General features: G+C 34.4%; 1 protein-coding gene across 3 annotated transcripts in view; it reads left to right on the top strand.

Moving 5' to 3' along the window:
- Positions 1 to 22,123, top strand: part of LOC103713835 (uncharacterized) — a 30,555-nt gene extending 8,432 nt beyond the window's left edge. For all 3 annotated transcript variants that reach the window (XM_008800875.6, XM_008800874.6, XM_088708205.2), the window contains 13 exons: positions 3,455 to 3,514; positions 3,669 to 3,785; positions 6,420 to 6,514; positions 6,635 to 6,837; positions 9,070 to 9,167; positions 10,862 to 10,965; positions 11,047 to 11,212; positions 11,376 to 11,498; positions 12,108 to 12,190; positions 18,871 to 19,012; positions 20,448 to 20,477; positions 20,825 to 20,895; positions 20,974 to 22,123. In XM_008800875.6, the coding sequence (XP_008799097.3) occupies positions 3,455 to 3,514; positions 3,669 to 3,785; positions 6,420 to 6,514; positions 6,635 to 6,837; positions 9,070 to 9,167; positions 10,862 to 10,965; positions 11,047 to 11,212; positions 11,376 to 11,498; positions 12,108 to 12,190; positions 18,871 to 19,012; positions 20,448 to 20,477; positions 20,825 to 20,895; positions 20,974 to 21,658 (1,977 nt within the window). In that variant the 3' untranslated portion in view covers positions 21,659 to 22,123. The remainder of the gene's footprint in view (positions 1 to 3,454; positions 3,515 to 3,668; positions 3,786 to 6,419; positions 6,515 to 6,634; positions 6,838 to 9,069; positions 9,168 to 10,861; positions 10,966 to 11,046; positions 11,213 to 11,375; positions 11,499 to 12,107; positions 12,191 to 18,870; positions 19,013 to 20,447; positions 20,478 to 20,824; positions 20,896 to 20,973) is intronic.
- The last annotated feature ends 875 nt before the right edge of the window (positions 22,124 to 22,998 follow it).

Raw genomic sequence — 22,998 nt, 5'->3', positions numbered from 1 at the left:
TTTTGTTGTCATCATAAGCCATTTTTCTTGACATTACAACTTGCTTGGGGTGTCTCCACTTGTGAATTTCGAAGAAGTTGTACTGCAGCTCAAAAGGTTATGTGGAAATATGTTATCTAATGCGCTGTCTTATCCTGCTGATGATGTCTAAAGATTAGCTTGGATTATGTTATTCAATAGTTGCATTATTCCTTTTTGCTGGCGAATTGATAAAATGATGGTGCTTATTCTGGTGGTGTTTGTATATAATATTGGACTCACATAGTACGACGCCCATTATGGGATTTAAATGACCATGTAATTTTGCAGAAATGATGCTTGTGAAGGCTGTATCAATAGACAACCCACCTGCGGTAGAATTTCAGTCATTAATCAAAATTATGCCCATAAAAAAAGAGATAAGTTCAAGGATCTGGTTGTCCAACACATGCTTTGATAAGCAAAGCAGTACATCATAACTTAGCATGGGCAGGATTCGAACTACTTGACTTTGTTGTGTCAATCAATTTGTTGTTGCCTTTTGTTTACCTTCTTTAGCTAGGTCTCTCTGCTTATATTTTGGATGCTATTGCTGAAAAGGGGACATTTATGTGGATATCATTTTCTCTGCTAATCTAATCTCAATGAAGGTGTCTTTTCATGGTTCATATTCTTGGAGATTTTGAGATACAAGGTATGCTGTCTCGGTATCGGGCCCTATATCGGTGCCACACTATCACTGTCGGTACGATACGGGGCTGGTTTGGTGTACCGAGTATCGGTATGCCCTCCCGTACCATATACTGGTACCGATATGGTATGGTGCTGTATGCTTTATACTGCCCGGTTCACTATGGTATGGCGAATCTTGCTTTGATACTTAATGACATGAAAATTTTGGCAGGAGCTCACTTTTGAGGGAAAACATTGATTGATGGAACGAGCTTCCTAAGATTCTCTTTCATGGTTTTTTGAATTGCCATGGTGTGGAAAACCCTATGCTCATATGTGCTAATGCTATGTCATGATGTTCATATGAACCAATGAACTGATAATCTGATTGGATTGTTATGAGGGGGTAATGGGGCTTAAGAGAAACGTGGCCTTTTCTGTGTGGGGAAAGATGTTATGATAAAGTACTTGTTCTTTTTTTTTTGTGATCTAGTAGTCTCTGAAAGTATCATGGACATCTCCCGATTGTTTGATGATGTGGGCAGTTATATCAAGGATTTATTGATTGAAAAGTCAGAAATGTGATTAGCAAATCTGAATATACTTGACATTGTTCTTGTCAACAAAAAACAAAGGGGGGACTAGAGGCAAATGCTGGATGTGGTATACTTAGATGGTCTTACAGTACACTTGGAAATATTTCTTGCTTTGGTGCATGAGTTGTTTTGACTTTTGATGGAAGGACAGAGCTCTTTGAAACATGTCGCCAAGCTTGGCTGTATAAGAGAAGGAAAACCTAGAGGGTGGAAACGAACCCTTTTTGTTGGTTCTGAAATGAATTTTGATTATTGTGATCTCTTTCAAAGCATAGTAAATTAAGGTGGCTATGGGTGTCTGGGTACTTGTGTAGGTACTTTATTGATGCTGTCTGTTGTCATCTCATTAGACATAGTTGCTTTGGTTAGTGATTACTTTGATTTCAGATGACTGGACTGACCATGTCAGATCTGGAATATATGTGTAGCACATTTGCTACAGTATATTGTTTTGATTGGATTCTTCCATGTTAATTTGAGCTTGGTTAGGAATTTCTTGGTGCAATTTTATAAGGAGTTTTTTTCCCCATTAGTTAAGATTCCTTAGGACATGATAAATTGCGGTTTATTTTTATATATAATCTCTGTATGGTTATATTCGATAAGAAACATTGGGCATATAGGTCTTCTAGGTTCATGAGCTCAAACTATATGAAACTTGTCGACCCATTTTGCTATTACCAAATCGTGATTTATTATTATTTTTTCCGCATGTGTAACCTGACTTGCTTTAAGAAGGGGAAAATAGAGAGCAAACTAGAAAGGGAATTGCTGTTGGTGGTGTGATGGTCTGATATTTTCCCTAGCTTCAGTAGTTCCAGAAATATATAGTTTGCGATGAATTTCCTTTGGTTTCAGCATAATTTATTTATTTTCAGTAGAAGGGACTCATATTCAATGGGCCTACACAGTGTGGCTAGCCCTCGTCCAAATACCTGTAACCTCCCAAACCCTTGGTGAAAGCAGGATTTGGACTCAAGTATCTTGATGCAACTACAAAGGGACTTTACCAGCTTAGCTAATTGATGATTTTTTTGGTAATTTCTGAGGTTTCAACTGCTACTGGCATGGGCCATGCTATGCCAGTATTGGCATTGAAACATCTATCAATTCTACGTTGGAAAGGGTAGTAAGTCTTTTTTAATTCTCTTTTTCAGCATAGAACAGCATGTTTGCCTGTACGACATGGCACACAGCATGTGCCATGCCAGTGGGTGGCTGGCATGCGCACTGGTGGTAGGATTAAAATCATAGGTTCTTTCTTGGCCTTTCATCTCGTTTAGCTTTTGTTTTTAGCCCTTTTATGTTTAATTCTGAGTTCTACTCTACATTCTTTTTTCTTTTAACAGAACCTCTTTATATGGCACTAGGATTAAAATTGTAGGTTATTTGTTGGCCTTTCACCTTGTTTATCTCTTGCTGTTTTAGCCCTTATATTTTTAACTTTGGTTCTACTTCGACATTCTTTTTTCTTTTATGGAACCTTTTCAAATTCTTGTTCTAGAAGTATAAATAGAAGACATGAAGATACCTTGCCTTGTTAAAGGCAAGCCATTGTCTTACTTTTCTGACATTCTGGTATCAAGTTATTGCTTTGCATCCAAGTTTTCGCTATTAATTTCTCCATGCTATGGATAAGTGAGGTAGAGTAATAACTATGTACTTGTAATATTATGACTGTATAATCAGGTGGGATTAAGCAGACATGCAGTTAAATGGGTTGTGCAGGAATAATGAAACAGAAGGGGCCTGAAAGGGACGAGGGAGCAATATTATTTCTTCATTTCTCGCTTGTTCTTGATAATAATTTTCAAGGGGCCTTTGCAAATTGGTGTTTCATGTGTTGAAACCAGTGGACATCTTGGTGCACAGTGGTCACCATCATTTGTTGGGGGAACGTAATATTGCGAAACATCAATCTCTTCATTGTCTGTAGAGTGTTACTCTCCTGTAGGAAGTTATGAGAAATAACTACCGTTGATGATAGCCTTGTATTAGGGCAAAGCAACAGCAACAGCAAAATTTTTGTGGAGCCCTTTATCCAGCATTTTTTTTTTATTTTTTTAGTTTTATTATCTTATCTTCATCAACCACTAAGCTTTCTTGTTTTGAAAAAAAAATACGGTTTTATGTTAGTTATTTTCTCCTAACATTTCATATAAATATGCATTGCATTGTCATGACATCTTGTCTTGATGTTTGTCTAGGGCCATCCGGAGATAATCCGCCAACTTGTTGATCTCATTGGCATCACATCTATCATGGAGGTCAGCCATTCAAAAGTTGTGAATATCTGTTTAGCTGACTGAGCCCATTCTAATTAGTAAAAGACTTAAAGTTATTCTCATTATCCTCCAACTATTCCTCAGTTTTATATCCAAATAATCAAGAACTCACTTCTTCTATCGCCTTTTCAAGCAGGTACTGATTCGGTTGATTGGAGCTGATGAAACTATGTATTCCAACTGCACAGATACAATGCGATGGTTGGAAGATACAAATGTTCTTGAGATGATTGTGGATAAGTTCAGCTTATCGGTAGGTTTCTTGGTGGTGTCATATTATACATTCAGCCTTGTACCATTTACTCCTTGAAAAGGAATCTGTTCATGTGCTTTTGCTAACAAGTTGTATTTATGAGGTTTGTTATGAAGCAATCTGGAAATGTTACTTAGACCTGAAAGAAGAGAAAAATGATAAAGCTGTGGACAGGAACATAGAGACTTCATGTTCCTTAGTCAAACATTAAAAGTTATATTATGATAGCATGTCTAATAGATCAGACAGAGGCACAAACTGTCTGATTTTGTGAGATAAAAGAAACAGGGTTTTAGAATTTGTGGATATTCATTAAATTTTGTTATATGTGGTCCATTCAAACGCTGGCAAATAGTTTTATTCTTTCAAGAATCCATACAGAATATTAAAATTCTATGCTGAGAAAACTCAGGGTTTATTGCTTTTTTTTTTTTTTGCTATTTAGTCATCTATGGGTAAATTTCATGTCTTAATAATGGAGGAAAATGTCAAAGTTTGTCTTTTAGGATGTGATTTCTTTATGTTGGGCAAATGTATGAATAATTAAGGGGACATGGACTTTTTTTTTTCAAATTTTTGGGTGAGCATGCCAGTTATCATAGGTGGGAACTGATAAAGCAATTTCACCATTTAGTCATCAGATTCTTTAGAAGAACTAATTTACACTAGTTCTCCTTGCGTGCTTCTAGCTGTATTTCTCGTCAGAATATGTTTTGTGTGTTAGAACACTGTATATAGCATGGGTTACAGTTTCTTTAGACTATGCATGCCAGACATAAGTGTATTTTGTCTTCTCGATACGAGTTTAACTCTCAAGTTTTTCTTCTCCTTGTCCGTTTACATCTGTCTGCTTCTTACTATTTATGCTTTACAGATATTCTTGTACCTCTAATATAAATTCTGGGAACCTTTTGTTCCTATGAAATTGAGGCATGGTCATGTTTATCTTATGCTGAAGATTCTCGAGGCATTGGACCTTACGTCTTCAAATTTGGCTAGGGATATGAGTACTTCATATATACATGCATGCATGAACATGAATGTATGTGCTATATTTTTTTTTTATATATATACATATATATACATACATATACATACATATACATACGTACATAAACATATGTAGATACATACACACATAAACATACATATATGTATGTGTTTATGTAAGTAGTATGTATTAATATCGAGTTAGGCTAGAATGCTTTTGAGAGCATTTGGCTTCAAATGCTTCCTAGTCAGAAATAATGGACTTCCCAGAATGAAAATCAATACTGGCGATCGTGATTTACAAAATTCAAATTGTTTAGAAACTAAAAGTCACACTTTTGAGGTCTTTTACCCATGCATCAATCGAAAACAAAATTGACCATTTCAAGGGTACAATATCGTGTTTCATTTTGATCTATAATTTAGAGACATCCAAAATAGCAAAGATTTGATTTGTATATGTTTTAAAATGTTTCGATCAAGTTCAACAGTTTAGAATTGTAAATTACATAGTTTATGCTATATTTTAGCTTACTAGCTATAATTCCATTGTTCCTTTTTTTGTGGGCTGGATGCATAGGCAAGAGACCTCAAAATAGAAAAACTTAGTTTTCATTTTATATATTTTCGATCATAATCAGTGGTTTCACCTTGAGAGGTCCTCCATTGTTTTTTGACTAGAAAGCATTAGGAGCCAAATGCTCTCAGAAGCATCCAGTCTAACTCTAGTTACATGTATGTATATGTATAAGTATGTATGTATATATGTGTGTATAATATGTTAAATGTTATTTTGTGCATGTATAGTGTCATCGCGCAACTACAATGGATTAGTTGCTTCCAAATTAGTTTTCATATCATAATTCACTATGATACTGTGTATGTATATGTATATATGTATATATTTATGTGTGTGTGTATGATATGCTAAATGTTATTTTGTGCATGTATAGTGTCATTGTGCGACTATGATAACTGGTTGTTTCCAGATTAGTTTTCATATCATAATTCACTATGATACTACTTTGATAACGACATGTGATAGCAATAGCAAGCTTATCCCATTGAAATGAGTTCAGTCTTGTCATACAACTGTAAAAGAAAGCACCATGGGGGAAATGAACAAGATCTTATAGTTTGCTGCGATTCTGGTGTCCACCCTCTGATAGGTCATGCCAACAATCCTTGCTTAAGCTAGTTATCCTATCACAGTAAAGGGGAAAACATCTTACCATAACTTCACTCTAGGTTTTTGAATATAAGGAGGTTGACAACTCCCACATCATTGTTGAATCATAGTAAAACATCACTAAAGATCATTGAGAGATCCACATTTCTTATTGTAAAATTGAGCTTTCCATTAATTAGCGCATGTTTTCTCTGTTGAAATTTAGAGTATCGATTGACTTGCACATTTGGACATAGGTGTTCGCCATTGAACATGACTATACATTTCTTAGAAATTGTGATTGAGGTATGTTCTGTTGACATTGTAAAACCTTCTTATGTTGCCATTGATGTTGTATATTCAGTTTTGTTTTAACCATTGGCATTAATTGGAAGAAAACTTATTATCTTGATTGCTCAAAATTTCTACATTAATCACCTCATTTTGGAATACTTTGTCTTGCCTTACTTGAACAGGACTCTGCTGAAGTGCATGCCAATGCATCAGAGATTCTTTGTGCCATAACTCGATATGCCCCCCCAGGTCTTGCTGCTAAGATTTGCAGTCCAAGGTGACTTTTCTTAGGATTTTTAATTGTCTAACACTATCTTTTCATAGATCTTATCTATGAGTTTTAACCTATTATTTTTTTATTTTTTATTAACAACAACACTGTGATGTTAAATTGCAGTTTTGTGGGAAGATTATTTCGTCATGCACTGGAAGATTCAAGACCTAAATCTGTTCTAGTACACTCATTGTCTGTATGTGTATCTTTGTTAGATCCCAAAAGACTATTATCATCTTCCTATCAATCATTTAGGAGCCAGCTGAGTCATGGGGCAATGGTTGCTGCTAGTCCTGAGACAGTTGATGGCATGCTGGAGAGCCTAGGTAGGTGGCTGATTCTGTGGAATGCTGTAATTTGAAATTATATGCATTTGTTCAGTAGCATTCTGGTTCTATTATGATAAAATAGCAACAATTTGTGTTTCAAATTACAGAATCTCAAGTTGTTTGAGTTGAATCGTTGTGACATCAACTGTTAATTCTTGTTCCAACTTTTGGTGGCCATTTTAAGTTTTCGAAGTTTGACATCCAGTATTTTTTGACTTTTGTGGCCTATCTATCCTTTGTTAATACTTTTGCAGGTTTCTTATTATGACTTTTTCAGGTTTCCAATGTTCCACAACTCTAATGAGGTCATGGAATCAGACCTTATTGCAGTTTTGACATTGTAAAATATAGGGAAATACCAATTATTCATCTATGCAGCTAACTACTTTGATAATAGTCGACACAAGTTAGTGCAATTCAGTCTGATAAACATTAGGGGTGGGATGTGGTTCTTGTTGGTAAACCTCAGTTTTTGGCATGGCATTATTGTCTTCATTCAAGTTTTCTCGGATTTTCTTTTTGGGGCGCTTTCCCTGCTTTTATTTCTGTAGATTTATAATAGAGTAGCACAACACCAGTTTCATTATAGTCCTGCTTTATAATATTATGAACACATTTTTTATGAGGCAGCTTGGTTGCCTGCAATTGGCAGGTTGCAGTTGGCTGCAGTTAAACTAAAAAAAAGACTGGACTATAATGAAACTTGCAATTGGCAGTTGGCTGCAGTTAAACTAAAAAAAACCTAAACTTGTAATTCGAGTTGCGGCCTTCGGTCGTAGTTCCAACTACAAGGAATCTCTAAATCAAGAAAGCTCTGTGGAAAGGGTTGCTTAATTGCTCCAAACCATTCCTCTTCTCATTCTCCATGGTGTCTTTTTAATTAAATAATAATATTATGATATTATTACTGAATTAATATTATAATATTATTATCATATGATAATTATTATAAGATTATTATCATAATATTATTATTATAGGATTATAATAGTAGTACTATCATATTTTCTAATATTAGTTATATTATGTTATACTATTATTATATTATAATGATATTATATTAATATTTAGTATTGTACTATGACATTATTATATTGTAATATTATAATAAAATATTATTATTACTATATTTTATAATATTATACTGTATTGCAATTATACATTAACATTTTATTATTATTATTACAATAGTAATGGTATTGTTATTATTATAGTATTAATTACTATTATTATAATTTTATAATATCATTACAATATTGTAATCTATATATAATGCCGTAATAATAATAATTGCATGTAATAAATCATATATAATTACTATTAGTTATTATAATGCATATGATAAATAATGTCTAGTTATTATAATATCAAATTATTTTATATTCATCTACTTACTGTAGTAATTATTAGTACTCATCCATTGATAATTTATAACAATAATATTTTTTCATTACAATTAAAAAAATAATATGATAAAAATTATATACTATAATAGAAAGCTTACAACATCACTATTTCTTAGAGGGGTAATCTCACCAGCCAATTGCAGGGTAGCCATATCTTTTTTCACATCAAACAAACAAACAGCTGTAATTATATTGGCAATTTTTAATTATGGACCACCAAGGAAGACCCCTTTCTACAGCTGCAATTCCGATTGCAGGCAACCAAAGGACTTGTACATGTATTTGTCTTTCTTTTGAACATTCTCTATGTTGTTGCTCTTCAAACCAATAATACTTTATCTTTTCTTACGATTATGGTGGCCATATTGTTTAATTTTTCCCACTTTACAATATGTGAACCTATTAACCATAACATTATATACTTATAATAAATATTAATTTTCTTGTTAATTTTTTAACCTCATGTCATTGGAAACTTGTTTGAAACTTAACATAGTAATTTTAATAACATCAATATGCGTAACCATGATAATAGATAATCTAGTAAAAAATTCATGCTGCATATTTCTAGATATATTTCTTCCCTTATTGTTATCTTTAATTAGAAATTTGCGTTATGACACGTATATTTATATCACTATCTCAAGGCTCTGCCATGTATTAACTTTTTTTTGTTAAGTATATCATTAATTCTACTTTTATACACTTTGAGTTGCCATTGTAAGCTAATATGTCTAGCGACAATTGCTGATTGTTATGTAGGTTTTCCATATCTGCTTTTAAATTTTAAGGCATATTAAATGTGATTGTCATGATATTGCAGGTGATTTATTGAAGTTGTTGGATGTTTCTTCTTCTGAAAGCATATTGCCTACCACATACGGAACCTTACAGCCTCCCCTTGGAAAGCATCGTTTGAAGGTATTGATTTATAACTCTCCATTTTCTTATTTTCCTTAATATATGGTGTTAGGTAATATGATTTAACTTTGTAATCCTCTTTGATTAGGGGTGAAAGTGGACCGGATAATATCCATCCATATCTGTTTTCGTATGTGAATCAATCTGGATATAGATAGAAATTTGAGCATTCGACTAATATCTGTATCTGGCAAAGAAAAATGGATAAGATATAGATAGACAACTATCGGATCCATATTTGAATATCTGATTCTATTTGTAATCCTATTTAATTTTCTATAGCACTCATGAGCTTTTGAGGGAAATAAATGACCATATTAACATGCCATTACCTTGATTGACCTTTCACTTACTAATTTCTTTGATTCTATGACCATAAAGTTTAATTATCAAACTTATATCCATAGTTATATCCATATTTTCAGTATTCGATTTGTTTGTATATCTGTTTAAAACAAATATGAATTTAATTTTTTTGTATCCAACTAACATCAATATCTACATTCATCAAACAAAATAAATATAGATATTGATATACTAGTATCCGATCTATATCCAATCCGGTTCCTGCCCTGTTTCTAACATGTGCAGGTTAGACATAGACATGTATGTCCAACATGGATACACGATATTGTGACTGTCTATAATGAACCTATTAGTTAAATAATTTTTAGATGCATAAAGCATAACTAATTGTGTAATAAAGTAACCACTCAACTATGATATTTTTTTTATAATTCTCTTTCTTGGCACATGCATTTTCATTGCTAAAAATGGGAAAGTTCTAGGAAAAACAATAGCAGTATTCTCTTAGATGCTTTATGATATCAGCCTCTGTGGAGTAATGCATTCAACTACTATGGTGGATTACTTGTAGGGCTTCTAGTGGATTAGATTGAGCCGTTTCCAATCTAGGTACAATCTGTAATTAATCTGGTCTAACTCGATCCGAAGTTATTTGGATTAGGCTCAGATTCGAGAACATGACCTATTTCGTGTATAGATTGAATTTGAATCCTTGAGTTCTGTATCTGTACCTGACATTATCTGATTGAAAACTAGTATGCTATGTATTTCAAAGCCCTCCTTGAATATAGGAAAGTAGTCTTCTACTCATGATATAATTTGTCAGGAATTTATGTTGTTGTTTATAATCATGCATGATTGTCAATCAAATTGGATGTAGAATTTCTTTGATAATGTGTACACATTGGTTACTCTTATTTTATTGCATAATATATTTATTATATAATTAGGTTATCAATTTATATATGTTTGTTATGATTTATGTTTTGATTATTTTTGACCCGATTTGACCGGAAAAATCTGATGGATTGATAAAATATAATATTAAACCTGATCAGGTCCAACCCCGAAAAGAAGTATTATAGATTTGGGTTCAATTTTTTTGACTCAGTTCAAATATGGATTGGGCTTGGGTTGTGCCAATCCCTGATACAACCCAACCTGCTTGCAATCCTAATACTTGTGTTCAGGAGTATGGCTCACCTGTCTTACATTTGGCATTGCTATCAGTCTATATTTGGAGAGCACTTATAACAAAAACAGAAAACTATTAGATGCATTTGTTTCTCTGATCAAAAGCCTGACCGACACATTAGGATTTCTAATGATTGTAGTATGCATAGATTTTCTGTGATATTAGAGCTTAAAATGGTCGTTTTCTTTTCCAGATTGTGGAGTTCATCTCGGTTTTATTGACAATTGGTAGTGACTCTGCTGAAAAGGAACTGATCCGGCTAGGAGCCATAAAATGTGTTATAGATTTGTTTTTGGAGTAAGTTCTATGTTTTTGAGAATATAAATTTTCTTGTTGAAATTCATGAAGCTTAATGTTGAAAATTCATGATAATTATAGGTACCCTTACAATAATTTTTTGCATCACCATGTGGAGAACATTGTAGTATCATGCTTAGAGAGCAAGAATACTCCGCTAATTGAACATGTTCTTCATGACTGTGACATTGTTGGTAAAATTCTATCAGCAGAAAAACAGTCTACACTGTCCGCTGATTCAAGCAAGGTAACTACATATCACTAGAATGCTTAGCTATTTGTGTCATGTTTCATCAAACCCCTCACCTCCTCCCCCTTTCCCTTTCCCTTTTTGTGTCTTCACAAATATAAAACATATATATGCTGAAGATATTTGGTAAAATCATGTATGTTGAAATGTATCTTTGCAGCCAACAGTGTCTGCGCAGGGAAAATCACCTCCCAGGATAGGAAATGTTGGTCACATGACACGCATAGCTAACAAGCTTTGTCAGTATGCGAATAACAACAGCTTAATCCAGACGTATTTGCAGGTTGATCATTCTCACTTATTCATCTTTAACAAATACTAACGTGCTTTATCTTGCATGATAATTGATTATTGTTAGTTTTGCAAGTAATATTGGTAAAATTCATGACTGACATTCTAATTGGAAGCTCTGATTGTTATGCAGTAGTTTTGTTTTTTTCACCACATGGGCATTTCTATCTTTGTTGTGCTTTATAGTTCACATTTTAACCATCTCTTGGATAGTTGTTACTTGTTTAAAATGGCGATGCACAGAAGTATTCCCTGAGAAACACTTTTGAGTTATTTTCAGGATTTTCAAAGCACCTGTTATTTTCAATGAAGGATTACGATGATACTCTATTGAGACTCTTTATACCGACGTTACTCTTTCTAGCAACTCCATTATATGGATATTATATTTGTAGACATGTTGTAAGTTGGATGAACTGTCAAGCATTGTGACCGTCAGTTATTTGTTGTGTTTTCTTATGGTTTCTGCGATTAAAAGTCCTTAAGTTGCATTATAATTCTGAAGTTTGTTCTTGTAATATAAAATCCAATGCTCATTTTTCTTAGCTGTTTATATGTTGTTGGAAAGATTTAATCTACGTAGCCAGGGATCTGCTTACAGGAAAATAGTGAATGGGTTGAATGGCATGCAAGTGTCTTGCTCAAACGAAATGCGGTGGAAAATGTCTATCAGTGGGCTTGTGGGTAGGTCTCTTTGCACTTTGCTTCTTTTGCTTGTGCTTATTAACATTTCTTTCTATTTGCAGTAATTTTCTGCCCTTTCATTTTAGAACTTCATCTTAATGAAAGTGAGATTATTAACCGAAAAATTTAGAGAAAGACCAAGGAAACACTCAAACCTTCTTTGAGTGTCATGTGGAAGGGAAACTGTAGAATGTATGAAATTTGTACCACTTCAGAAGCAGTGTTGTGGCATTTTGAGGATGTTTTGGGTTTCTTTGCATGGAATTGTAGACTGACTACCATACGAATAGTCAATTTTGAAAGAACTTATTGTCAGCCTCTTTCAGATATGAATCTATCTGATTCAGAAGGGAAGAACTTGTATCAGTATCTCAGTTTCAATTCAAACATGGGTTTGATTCACACTCCATGTTCTGAGAAATATTTACCATCCGGAAAGAGGAAAAAACGGAGTCTCTTTGTTATGTTTGTTGATATACAATCTTCTATTAACCTTTGAACTACATTGGATTGATTGTTTCATATTTGCGAATTATAACAAATCTAGCATGCCTTTGGATTTTTAGTTGGCCCTTGTTCTTATAATTTGTGCTTTACAGATGAAGCACACCTCGGAGACAGATTTCTGATCTTCTGTTCATCTAGACTTTGTTATGTCGATAAACGTCCTTCGATGGTTGTTTCTTGTTGAATTTGTTTAAATCATGTAATTGCTTAGGTAAGTATTCCCATGGGTTTCTCCCTTTTTGCTCAATCTTAAATCATATGATCAGTTGGAGTTGGTCTTCTTCTTCTGAGTATTAGGTCTCCAAGTGTTAGATTAATGCTCATGGAATAGGGTTCTTAAAACTTGATGGTACACATGCAAGGTTTGAAGTTTTGGCCGAACAGGTCAGTTTGGCCAAGCAAGACCAGTCTGAACCTGACTGAAATTTTCGGTTTCCTTAAGTTCTACAAGAAATTGATCGAAACTGATATTTTTTGATCTTTTTTTAGCAGGTACATATGTCAAATATTTTCTAAAATTTTAGTTTTATACAATATCACATTCATCGAAGGCTCTAATGATCTAATTTATATTATTTTTGGCTATGCTTTTGTTATTATAATGTGCGAGATGCAATCTTGATGCGTGCCTTTACTAAAATGACTGTTCCTATGGTTCTTTTTCTAAATGACTGTTCGTTCTTCGAGAATAAAATTATATGTTAAAAATTAAATAGTGGAATAGAAGAGGTTTTTATTTTGATTACTTGTAATGCATGTGCAAATGCACTTGGTTACTAATAAAGATTTCATATATATATATATATATATTAAATATTGTGTGAAAAAATAATAGTTTGGATTAGGAACTATTATGTTTTGCTTATTAAATTGTTTAATATTTATTGGTACAATTTGTTCTCAATCTATGGTTCTTTTGCTATGACCAGAGCTATTATAATGCATATGTAGATGAGTCTATCATTTTTTTTTGAGAAATTTCATGGTTATTTACCATCGATACCCGGGATTTCTCCTAATGAGAAGGGTTCTAATTAATCCGCTGAGATAACAAGTTTTGGCAAAATCTAGCATATTTTAAACCTTTGAAAGCGGAATCTAATTGAAGTTATTTTTGGAATTGAAAAATATGAGGTAAAGCTGCTTTAAAGATTATTAGTTATAATGCATGTGTAGCTACAGTGGCTGCTAAGGATCTTAGATTTGGGATAATTTATTTAAATCTAAATTTTTGAGTAATTAACTAAGTATAAATTTTAAAATATCTAAAATAATTAGTTCAAGACTAACTAAAATCTAATGTATCTCACTTTCCTCTCTAGTTTCTGAAGTATCTATCTTTCTCCTCTCTTGAAAAATGTTAGTCCATATGTACCCACATATCCTTTTTACAAATTTTAGAGTCAATTCTTCTGTAGAAGTCTAGCATATTTTATATTTTCTAAGATAGAAATCTAATGAGGGTTTTTCTTTTTGGAATCAAAAAATTGGGAAATAAAGCCACTTTTTTATAGTTTGAGGATTTAAGTGGATCTATTCTTGGTTAAAGAGATTGTTAAAATGGATTATAATGAAATGTGCTCAATGAGTTTTTTCTTGCTTCTAATGTTATGAAAATAAAATAAAATGGATGCTTAGAGGAAAATATAGTTTATTATAAAAATTAGAGCAAATATGGGAAATTATAAATAGAAGAGTAAGGTACAGAAATTATGAAATTTAGAGAAAGTGTAGGATGATCATCAATCAATGAAAATGATAAATTTAATGCATTAAGCTTTAAAATAGTTCTATTTCAACTTGAAATTACCCGAACTATGAATCTTAGTAACTCCAAACACAATGAAATGATATGAAATAAATAAATTTCTTGATTTTTTTTCAATTTTTTTGTTTTTTTCCTTGTTTTTTGGCCAAACTCTAAAATTCTGAGTGAAATTGCTGAAATTGAAACCAAGTTCCAAAACCTTGTGTATTCATGATCCAAAATCCTACATCATTGTAGATGGGGTAAGGTTTTTTGATCATGCATGGTCAAAGGAAGTTGCAGATTGCTTTTGTGCTTGGAAGTTTTTTTTTGGGAGTCCGTTCCTCTTATGCATGTGATTAAATTGAACCCTCTAGTATGCATGTGAACCATAGTCTCAATAGAATGGTCTCACAAGAATTTCAAGGAAAACGAGGTGTTTGGCTCTTTATGACTTCAACACCATTTTATACCTCCCATGGCTCAAGTCTTGTTTGGTGGGATAACTATAGAAAAAAGAGAGTTAGAAATATCATATATGTTGAGGAATAAATATAGTTTTTGTTTGAATAACACTGTGTAATCAATTTCTAGAAATGAGTACTTGCTATAGCCAAGGAAATCAAAAGGATTACCTTGTGGGCAAGGTAATTTGTTGTCAAACAAGCTAGATCAATGCTAACCAGAGCGGAGTGTGACGGGTGATTTGGCAATATTGTGGTAGCTGGATTGATGCTTAGTTGCCAGAATTGGGGCGGGTGCAGGAAAGCAGGTACCTTATTTTTAGTGAGGAAGTGCTCAGAGAGTAGGTGTGGGTTCAAGATTTTGAAAGATTTAGAAGTTGGTGCTTCCAGGTAGAAGATTTTGGCTACTGATCATTGATGTATGGAGGTAGGGGTCATAGTCGGATGGATGACAGCAACGATATCTAGAGGGGATCAAGTGGTTGTTGGGCGAGGTGGATTTAGTCAGAGGGTTAAGCATAGCTACACACTCCTTGACTGCTAATGGATAAGATGAAGGTAGTGGAAAAGAATGGAAGCAAGAGACAAAAATAGACTTTATTTATTTTTCATTTATTAAAGGGCATAAGTTGTTTAGAAACTAGGTGAACCTGCTTGGTTCGACTTGTTGACCTCACCTGTCAACCTTTGCAGATCAGACCGGATCAAAACTTGAAAATAGAAAAAACCTGTTCAACCTGATGAACCCAATGGTTTAACCATTTGGAAATGTCTAGGTTACCTATTGAATTGAAGAAAGAATGAAGAGGAAAAAATGTACTCTACCTTGTCTTCCTTTTGGGAAGAAGGAAATAGGTGAAGCCTGTCCCCAGCATGAGGTGGGGTTGTTAGAGGTGGATTCAAAGAGAGGCAATGGGATGGTTGAGGAGTGGAGGTGTGACAAAGTCTTAGAGGGGAGGTCCTCTTCCTCTTCACTTGGTGGTCATAGGTGAGGGCAGTGCAGCCAAATCTGGTTGGGAAGCAAGGTTGTTGGATATGTTAGGGAGGGAGATGGCGTAGTTGGATGTGGTTAAGGAGCTGATACGGCCGAATCTAGAGGATGCATTGTGCCTGGATCTGTTAGGGATGGAGGTCACACAATCTGGATCTCATGGGGGATGGTTTTGTGGCTGAATGTGGTGGGAGGTTGCTTTTCCCTCCTTCCCTTATTTCTCTGCTGTAATATTGTTTTGGGGCTAGATTGACACACACACAGAGAGAGAGAGAGAGAGAGAGAGAGAGACCCATACAAGAAAGTTGGTGGTTGGGGGGTGATAAGATACATGGGTTTGGTGGGAAGACAAAAATTAAAAAAGGGGAGGTTGTTGGTCACTCAACCCGCTAGTTACCCACAATTTAAAAGGGAACTTTGGCTGGACTACCATAGGGGTTTAGTCTTGTTGAGTTGGTCTGAACATTGGGAATAAGATGAGGGTGATATTGACATATGATTGCAAAATTCATATTTATAAGCATAAATATTATCTTATGTTTTTAATCTTATGTTAGGGGTTCTTGGGTGTATTCGGACACGCGTTGTCTGAAGAACCCGTTTTAAGCCAAAAAAAAAAAGATTAAAATAAATTTGCAGTGGTATTGCATATATTATAATTTAAAGAATCTTCTTTTAATTCTACTCTTTGTATGTTTGAAATTGTGTTTCTTAGGCATATGAATGAATTGAATTATTGTTGGTCTTTTTGATAATTGAGGTGTTGTTTGGCATCACGTTCATTTTTCTTATTTTTGAAAGTAAAAATAGAAATTGTTTCCATTTCATTTCTAAGTTTTTAAAAATAGAAACATGTTTGGTATAGACAATTATTTTTAAAAATATAAACATGATGATGGTGGGCGAGGTAGTAGTAGTGGTGGCAGAGATAGTTGATTCTATAATGCTAATAGTGGTGGCAAAGATGAGGGTGCTGGTGATGTGGTGATATCGGCAGTGGTGGCGGCGGAATTGATAACTTGGTGGATGGTGGTGTGGCAAATATTGTGATAGCAGTGATGCTGTGGTCGAGACAGAGATAGTGGTAGTGGTTGTGGTGATAGTGGTGGAGGCGAGGACAATGGTGGTGCAAATGATGGCAGCGGTGGCGGTGACAACAATGGTGCAAATTATAGTGGTAGTAGAGGCGACGACGGTGGTGGAGACGATAGTAGTGGTGATGGTGGTAATGGAGACAACATCTGTAGGTGGTGGTAGCATTAGCAGTGATGGTGTGGTATCGTTGGTGGTGGTAAAAGACGTGAGTTTGTTGTTTTTGAAAATAAGGAAAGTGAGAATTTCTTACTTACATGTTTTCTAGAAATAATGAAAATGACTTCTAAAAGTAAAAAATAAAAACAATAGTATCAAACATGTATTTTTTGCCTCAATTCTTGTAATGTTATTTATAAAAATAAAAATAAGAAATAAAAGTGATGCCAACCAGGCCCTTAATTTTTGTTAACCTTTTATTTGTGCACCTTTATCTATAATTATTTAAGCAAACTTATTTTATGACTATTCTTTTTTTAACATTTTGAAGGATTTTCCTCTGTTATAATATACAAAGTGCTAAACTGCATAATATTTGTGATTATGCATTTTTCTTGTATGTAGTTTATCATCGCCTAAATCATGTTGTTTTGTATCTTTAGAAGCACAATCTATATAATAGAATTCTAAAAGATATTAGTATTCATAGGCTGTAAAACAGTTGATTCTATAAACAATTTACACTTGAATAAGCTTTTTCTTAACTTTAATTAATTTTATTGATTTGTTCCTATGTTTGCACCATATTACTCAAACACTGTGCCTGCTTATCGGCGTACAGTATATAGGATTTTATAAATTAGCAAATAGTGCCAAGAAATTATGTATATGAACTAGCAGACTATATTTGGCATGCAACAGCATGTGATACAAGATTCTTTTGGCAATTATAAAATAATGTTTGATAGTTTCAGGGCAAAAAGATTAAGCAATAAATATATGTGCCATGTATAAGTAATACACATGTGATACATATATGTAGGCACACATGTATAAGTATTCTCTTTTATTAGCAAAGGCCATGCTGGCTACTTTTTGTTAGTGGAGTTTTCCACCCATCTATCTTTTTTTGTCATCCTCGTTTTCAAAAGGCAGAGCTAGCAGACTGAACTCGGCCTACTGGTAGCAGAATCAATCATGGAGAGCAAGTGTCATTCCTGTCTCAGTGTAACCAATAGTCATGTACATTGGGGATGTATGTCTTGCTTAAAATTCTTCAAGCTGGAAGTATACATCAGGAAATATGACTTTCTAAAACCATACTTGTTTGTATGTGTTAAGATGTTCACAAATCATGTTTCTAGATTGAACTTGGCCTATTGGCAGCAGAATCAATCATGGAGAGCAAGTGTCCTTTCCTGTCCCAATGTAACCAATTGAAGTGATACACATTGGGGAAGCATGTCTAGCCTAAAATTCTTCAAGCTGAAAGTATATATTGGGAAATACAACTTTCTAAAATGAGACTTGTTTGCAGATGTTTATAAAACATCTTTGTAAATTGAACTTGGCCTATTGGCAGCAGAATCAATCGTGGAGAGAAGTGTCTGTTCCTGTCTCAGCACAACCAATTCAGGTCATATACGTTGGGGATGTAGGTCTAGCCTAAAATTCTTCAAGCTGAAAGTATGCTTTGGGAAATAAATATCTATAACCATACTTGTTTGCATGCATGTTAGATGTTTATAAATCCTTGTTTAGATGCCTTCCTCTGTGGCATGATTTTCCCATACATCTGATGCTTTCTGTTGTGTTTTCTAATTTGGCTTGTTTAAGCTTTGGTTATTGTGTCAACAGCTACATCAATGCTTCTGAACATGAATTTTATTTTGATACTTTCAAAAGTGAGCAAGCTTGCTTTATTCATCATTTGTTGCAGGCGTCCAACTTCACTACAGGACCGGGGCAGGGATAGTGATGACGAAGACTTCCGAGATAGGGACTATGATGTGGCAGCACTGGCTAGTAACTTGAGTCAGGCCTTTAAATATGGAATTTACAGTAATGATGATATTGAAGAGGTAAATGCCTGGATGTTGACAAATGACCTTCACTCTCTTGCACTCATTCTGATGTTAGTGTGTACACTGAGATCAGTTGAATTTAAATTAGTAACTAGGGAGCAAATAATCAATGACAGTGCTTTTGGTTAGACTTTGGATGTTCTTAAGTTTTGCATGAACTAGAATTGCATTTGAAGAGTCAGTAAGGATGTTTTGTCAAACTTGGCTTTTAAAAGATAAGTTTGACATGGGGTGAAATTAGTTGAAATCCCTGGAAAATCAGTGTGAACAATAACTTAAAGGAATGCTAATCATCGCTGCTTGCTTCTTAGTGCCATGGTTGAGGAACTTACCTTAATTTTGGCTTTGAGAAAGCATAGAAATGATTGGTTCTTTCTTCTGATCTGTTGCAAAAGCACTAAAAACAGCTTCTCCTAAGAAGCTGTTTTAAAATAATTCAGTTGTCTTGGGAGAAATTATTTAAGGGATTTGCCTTTTGTTAAAAAAGCGACCTTATGTTAACTTTGGTGGTTCTTACCTTTAATGTAAGCCTCTGTGTTATTTTACATTTTACTTTTTTTTCACTTGTAAATGAAGGCCAGGATCATCTTTTATGCTAGCATTTAGTGAATGCACTAAATGTGATGTTGGAAATTCATAAGGGGTGATCAGTACATGAGCCTAAAATAGCACAGTGTCGTAGCATGCAATGTGTAATATCAACATGGTATTGCAGATCTTACTAGTAACCTTGTAGTTGCTCTTTTACTTGTATCTGGCAAATTTAGTCAGAGGACTGATTTTTTTTTTTTTTTAGTAAACGAGTTTGAAAACAAGCATTCCTGCATACTTTTCTACCCACAACTACTCATCTATTTGTGCATTGCCCAATTTTTTTTTTTTCAAATTAAATCGATTCCTTATGAGGCTTCATTAATTTTTCTTTGGATTTCAGCAGTTAGAAATTATCTACCGGATCATGTAGTTGTTTGTTTTTTTTTAATTATTCTTTTGGAAAGATTATGTACTTGAACTTATTTTTGTTAGGTATGCACTTGTGTAAACATGATCATTTTTCCCTTTTTGTGTGCATTTGGGCTTTTTTTGTGTGTATATGTGGTTTTTTTCGGGTTGGGGGATGGTCAGGTGGTCTGTACTACGCACTTGATTTCTTTTGCCCCCCAGTGGAATGACTACAACTGTTGGTATTTTCTCTGAGTTGTATAGTGATTATCTGTTGTTACAATCTTTATATTGGTTCCAATAAATATTTTCTCACCATTATCATCATGAATTAAATCAATACTCAATAGGTTTTTCAAACACATCAAATTTAAATTTACTCAAATCATACATGCCCACAGAGTTCACTGGCTGGACTGATTATTTTTTCAGACTTTTATGCTTACTAAAGAAACGAATTTTTAATTAGTGTCTTGCTTAATGGATGCAGGCTCAAGGCACACTTGAACGAGATGATGAGGTATGGTCAAGGCTGTTATTCCCTTCCAATTTGCTTTGTGATTTATTGTTGGAAATCCATCCAATAATCAATTTGGTCAAAAGACGTGTCTTGGTTACAGCTTTTGGGTTCTGCGGTATAGAAGTCATACAGAATTTTATTGTTTTTAATGAGTTTTCATTCACTGATTTCTTCTTTGGCTTGCTAATTGCATGAGCAATTCAGCCTTGTTGTGTATTATCTAAGGATATTAGACAGCACAAAAATCTCGCCAAAAAGATTAAACTTTACATCCACATCTTCTGTCAAGTGTTACTTTGTGTACGATAGAGAAAATTACTACGATACTGAAGAATGGTGTTCTGCAGGATGTTTATTTTGATGATGAATCGGCAGAAGTTGTTATTTCATCTCTTCGTTTGGGGGATGACCAGGACAGGTAATTTGCTATCTGTATGCAACTCTGATATCATTATTCAACACTTCACTGGCTGACCAAATATAATGTCTGGCCCAGTTCTCTCTTCACAAACTCAAACTGGTTTGCTTTTGAAGACGGCAAAGCAGTTCATGATCGTTCAACTGGTTCCCTTGCTTCACCATCACCCAATTCAGATGAGACAGCACTTAATATAGATGAGGCTGATGAGGTCGTCGTTGGTGAAAATGAAGATATAATTGACGACAAAACATCTTTACAAGTGTCCGAGTTATGTACCACTCCAGGGGAACCTGAAAGTATGCTTTTGGGAAATGGTCCCATCAAGGAGTCCAAAGAAGACTCTGGAAAGTCGACTTTAAATGAAGGCGACAAGCCACCTGAGTGGGTTGAATGGAGAGAGACATTGGAATCAGGTACCCTGCCTGATATCAATCGAACTTCAGGCGTTCCAAATGGTGAGCTTGAAAAAGATGAAGATGAGCACACTATTTATGAGGTTACGTCAGATGGAGGGAAATGTTTGTCATCATCAGGGGATGCAGAAGTAGAAAGGCATGGTGACGATGCAGGTGGATCACCGGGGTCAACTGGTGCGGTCACTGAAAGTTTGCCAGAATCTGGGAACGCTGGTCTATGTGCCAATTCTTCTGAATCGTCTAAATCTGTTAATGGTGATACAAGTTCAGAGTTATCAACCAGTCGAGATGCAGTTGAGGATGCAGAACATGAGAAGAAAGCTGTTGAGAATATGGGGAACTAAAATTTAGCTGGGTATCTGCCATATGTTATTCTGGACCAATCTGGCAGTGGATGGCCCTGTCAGACGTTGGTGACCCGAAGGTTGCTCGCTGTAACTCTAGAGCCTTGTACATCTTGAGAAAAGGCTTGTTGTATAAGGGCTGATATACTAATTTGCCATCCATCGTTACTAGCACTGTACAAAATGACAGCCCTCTCTAACCTCGGGAAAGTTCTGGCAAGATCTCGTGAAGCTGCTTCTATATGTTCTGTTCTTTGAAATTTTTGAAATTGATTGGTGCCAATCACGTTGGCAGCTAGTTAAGTCTTATTTTGCTGTTTCTTGTCTTTGTTACGCTGTGATGCATAAATGGTTAATTGCCTGTTCGGTTATTGAAATAGACAGCTTCTTGGTTTCTCTCAGGCAGGGCATTTGTATTTTTTATGTTCTCAAATTCGGACAAATCAATTTTGGTCTCTGATGTTACCATGGTATCGTTTATTTTGCATGTGAATTTGTTGTCTCGAGTCATTGCAGTCTAGTAAACACCATTTAGTTCCTGTTGCTCCATGTAGTGCCTGAGTGCAGTACAAGTTGAAGGTTTCAATTATGGAGTTGCTGTTGGATTAACTGTACGACTACTTTCTAAAGATACTAATTTATTTTTTGGCCTTTTGTAGGCTTTTCTTGTCTTGTATTTAATTCTGTACAGCATAAGAGATGCATGGTTACCTTACGTAATTATCTTTTATAACATTGTTTTGATGCCTCAAGTATTGACTAGTGGTAACTTCTGACTCTGAGAGGACATTTCTCCAGTGGTACGTTATTTGCTAAGAAGCTGTTATCTATTTGCCACTGATCGGAGAATAATGGGGGTGGAAGAGATCACGTAGTATCTGTCTGCATCTGTTTTCTTATTCCCATCTAGATTTGGATACAAATTTAGTCTGTATCTAGATTCACATCCATCAAAGAAAAGCAAATACATATCACACCATCCGTATATTTGTAATTTTATCTAATTTTATATAGCTTTGATGAATTCTAAAATAAAATGGCAATATGCAGTTGTCTTTAACTTAATTTCCATTTTGGCTCAAAATATAGAATAAAAATTCAATTATATCTCAATTTGTATCTGTATCTATTTAAAGCAAATTTGAATATGAATTAAGCATCTGATTAATATCTCTATTCATGTCTATATTACCATATCTATATCCATATTCATGAAGCGCTTGATGTTAATAGCTTTGTAATATATAGTCCACCCATTATCAGCTATGCCTTTTGTTGTTTACATTTCTTGCAAAGAAGGCTGTGCATATGACTTTGCCAGAATAGGTAATTAATCACTG

Source organism: Phoenix dactylifera, chromosome 12, assembly GCF_051530095.1.
Source record: "Phoenix dactylifera cultivar Ajwa chromosome 12, Ajwa_hap1_PhDact_Kaust_v1.1, whole genome shotgun sequence".
Taxonomy (NCBI): Eukaryota; Viridiplantae; Streptophyta; class Magnoliopsida; order Arecales; family Arecaceae; genus Phoenix; species Phoenix dactylifera.
Note: the sequence above shows the minus strand (reverse complement) of the source record. Positions and strands in the feature narration are given on the sequence as shown.